Below are 3,235 nucleotides of genomic sequence, written 5' to 3'. Positions count from 1 at the left end.
GGGCGGGGGGACAGCGTCCCACGTTCTCCGCTGTTGGTTGGCACCTGTCCTTACCTGGGGGGAGACAGCTCAGTGACGACCGTTTTTCCTGCGTGACACTGTGGGCTGGGTGGTGAATGCTTCCTGTCGGATCCCCGGGGTGGCTGCCCCTGTCCACCCAGTGTCCGGGGACCCCAGGCCTGCCCTTCCCCAGGACAGTGGGTCTTGGGGGGGCACTCCTCAACTCTCAAGAGCAGGCAGGGCCACTTCTGCTGTTCCTTAGTTGTGCCACCGTAACCGGCTCTGGGTAGGCAGGACCTGGCCAGGACACCTGCCTGCCCTTCTCAAGATGGAGCCCGTGGCAGTGCCAGGCTGGGGGCCGGTCCGGCTGTGCCACTGGAAGAGAAGCCCCAGCTGAGTGGTGTGGCCCGTGCCGCCCTCTCTAGGACTCGTCCCTGTGTGCACATGGGGGCGTTATGGCACTCGGAGGGGGGGGCCTGAGGTTCCAAGTGCAGGTCGGCCCCCCAGGGCGGGGTGGGCACGGCCGTACCCCCACCCCCACCCCACTTCCGTCTGCGCCACTGCTGACCGCAGTGCGTGCGGGGCGGGGTGCCCGGGGGGAGACCCACGCCGCCACGCTGACATGTGCGGAGGGGGCTCAGCGCGGGGCAGGCGGGAGGGGCCCGGCGCCCGGCTCGGCCCCAGCCCGCTCTCCTCTCTGCCCCCAGAGGAGCCCATTTACTGCTACACGCCGCACAACTTTACCCGCGACCAGGCGCTGTACGCCCGCGGCTACTGCTGGACGGAGCTGCGGGACGCGCTGCCCGGCGTGGACGCCAGCCTGTGGCCGTCGCTGTTGGAGCACAAGCTGCTGCCCTACTCGCTGCTGGCCTTCGCGGCCATCATGTACGTGCCCGCGCTGGGCTGGGAGTTCCTGGCGTCCACGCGCCTCACCTCCGAGCTCAGCTTCCTGCTGCAGGAGATCGACAACTGCTACCACCGGGCTGCCGAGGGCCGCGCGCCCAAGATCGAGAAGCAGATCCAGTCCAAGGGGCCCGGCATCACGGAGCGCGAGCGGCGTGAGATCATCGAGAACGCGGAGAAGGACAAGAGCCCCGAGCAGAACCTGTTCGAGAAATACCTGGAGCGCCGCGGCCGCAGCAACTTCCTGGCCAAACTCTACCTGGCGCGGCACCTGCTCATCCTGCTGCTCAGCGTGGCGCCCATCTCCTACCTGTGCACCTACTGCGCCACCCAGAAGCAGAACGAGTTCACCTGCGCGCTGGGCGCGGCCCCGGGCGGCGGCCCGGCCGCGCGCGTCACCTGCAAGCTGCCGTCTGTGCAGCTGCAGCGCATCGTGGCGGGCGTGGACATCGTGCTGCTCTGCTCCGTGAACCTCATCATCCTCGTCAACCTCGTCCACCTCTTCATCTTCCGCAAGAGCAACTTCATCTTCGACAAGCTGCACAAGGTGGGCATCAAGACCCGCCGGCAGTGGCGCCGCTCGCAGTTCTGCGACATCAACATCCTGGCCATGTTCTGCGACGAGAACCGCGACCACATCAAGTCGCTCAACCGGCTGGACTTCATCACCAACGAGAGCGACCTCATGTACGACAACGTGGTGCGGCAGCTGCTGGCCGCGCTTGCGCAGTCCAACCACGACGCCACGCCCACCGTGCGCGACGAGGGCGTGCAGACCGCGGACCCCAGCGCCAACCCCGCCGAGCCCGAGGGCGCCGCCGAGCCGCCCGTGGTCAAGCGGCCCCGCAAGAAGATGAAGTGGATCCCCACCGGCAACCCGCTGCCCCAGCCCTTCAAGGAGCCTCTGGCCATCATGCGCGTGGAGAACAGCAAGGCCGAGAAGCCCAAGCCCGTGCGCCGCAAGACAGCCACCGACACGCTGATCGCGCCGCTGTTGGACGCGGGCGCGCGCGCCGCGCACCACTACAAGGGTGGCGCGGGCGACACGGGCCCGCCCCCCGACAAGAAGCACGCCCGCCACTTCTCCCTGGACGTGCATCCCTACATCCTGGGCACCAAGAAGGCCAAGGCCGAGGCCATGCCTGCCGCCCTGCCAGCCTCCCGGAGCCAGGAAGGGGGCTTCCTGTCCCAGGCAGAGGAGTGTGGGCTGGGCCTGACCGCGGCACCCACCACAGGTAGGGATGGGCAGGGCTGGAGGGGCGTGAGAGGGGTTAGGGACTGAAGCGGCTGGGTGGAAGCAGGGGGTGGGCAGGGGAGCCAGCTGCCGGGCTGACGGCAGGCGGGACCCTCACTCGAGGGCCCTGTGAAGCGCACGGGATGAAGGGCTGGCGGGGACCCGCGGTAACGTTGCTCAGCACCTGAAGAAGGTTCTGGAAACGGGCGCTGTGCTCCTGGGGCGGCCGGAGCCCCCACCCAGGCCGGCCGCCGTGTGCGGGAGCTTCAGAGCCTGAGCGGGCCAGGCGGGAGGAGGGGGGAGGCAGCGGGTGGGGAGGGGGCCCTGCAGAGGCTCTGTGCTCCGGGCTGTTTGCAGATGCACCGCTCCCGGCAGAGCCAGCCCTGGCCGCGCTGCCCCCGGGGGGCCCGTTTCACATCTGCTCGCCCTCTGCCGCCCCCGCCACGGCCCCTCTGTCGCCAGCCAGCCTGGGCAAGCCTGACCCCCTCGCCATCCTGAGCCGCAACGCCACCCACCCGCTGCTGCACATCAGCACCCTGTATGAGGCACGGGAGGAGGAGGACGGGGCCCCCCGAGCCCCCCCGGATGTGGGCAGCCTCATCACCATCCCTCCCCCCCAGCAGATCCTCATTGCCACCTTTGAGGAGACAAGGACAGCAGTGAGTGCTGTGGAGTTCTGAGGGGACAGGGCTGCCCAGGCCGTCGCGGGCCCCCCTGCATGACCGCAGTGCGCCACTGCCCCCAGCGCCCCCGTGGACGCGGCCTCTGCTTTGCCTGGCACCGCCCACACCCTGGCCCTCCTGTCCGCATGCCACGGGGCTCAGCACCTCGCCTACCCGGCCTCTCAGGTGGCACCGTCGGGGCGCTGGCTGGGCCAGGGGCTGGCCGTGACCCCCGTAGAGCCCGCGGCCAGAAAGGCCCCGAGCCACCCCCCACCCCGCGCCCCCTGCATCAGGCGCTCGGCCGTGAAACGAAGAATTTATTTTTTTAGTTGATTTTGTCTTAGGCCTGGGACGCTGGCCCGTGAGGGGCCGGGCAGTGGCAGGACAACTCAGGAGGGAGCTGGGGGTGGTGGCACCTCAGGGCTGCCCCCTGCAG

General features: G+C 69.3%; 1 protein-coding gene across 1 annotated transcript in view; it reads left to right on the top strand.

The window, feature by feature from the left end:
• Nucleotides 1-2,858, top strand: part of PANX2 (pannexin 2) — a 9,160-nt gene extending 6,302 nt beyond the window's left edge. The window contains exons 2-3 of the mRNA XM_007453891.1: nt 708-2,138; nt 2,495-2,858. Of these exons, the coding sequence (XP_007453953.1) occupies nt 708-2,138; nt 2,495-2,817 (1,754 nt within the window). The 3' untranslated portion in view covers nt 2,818-2,858. The remainder of the gene's footprint in view (nt 1-707; nt 2,139-2,494) is intronic.
• The last annotated feature ends 377 nt before the right edge of the window (nt 2,859-3,235 follow it).

This window comes from Lipotes vexillifer, unplaced genomic scaffold (genome assembly GCF_000442215.2).
Source record: "Lipotes vexillifer unplaced genomic scaffold, Lipotes_vexillifer_v1.1 scaffold382, whole genome shotgun sequence".
NCBI lineage: Eukaryota > Metazoa > Chordata > Mammalia > Artiodactyla > Lipotidae > Lipotes > Lipotes vexillifer.
This window is presented reverse-complemented; position numbering and strand designations above follow the sequence as displayed.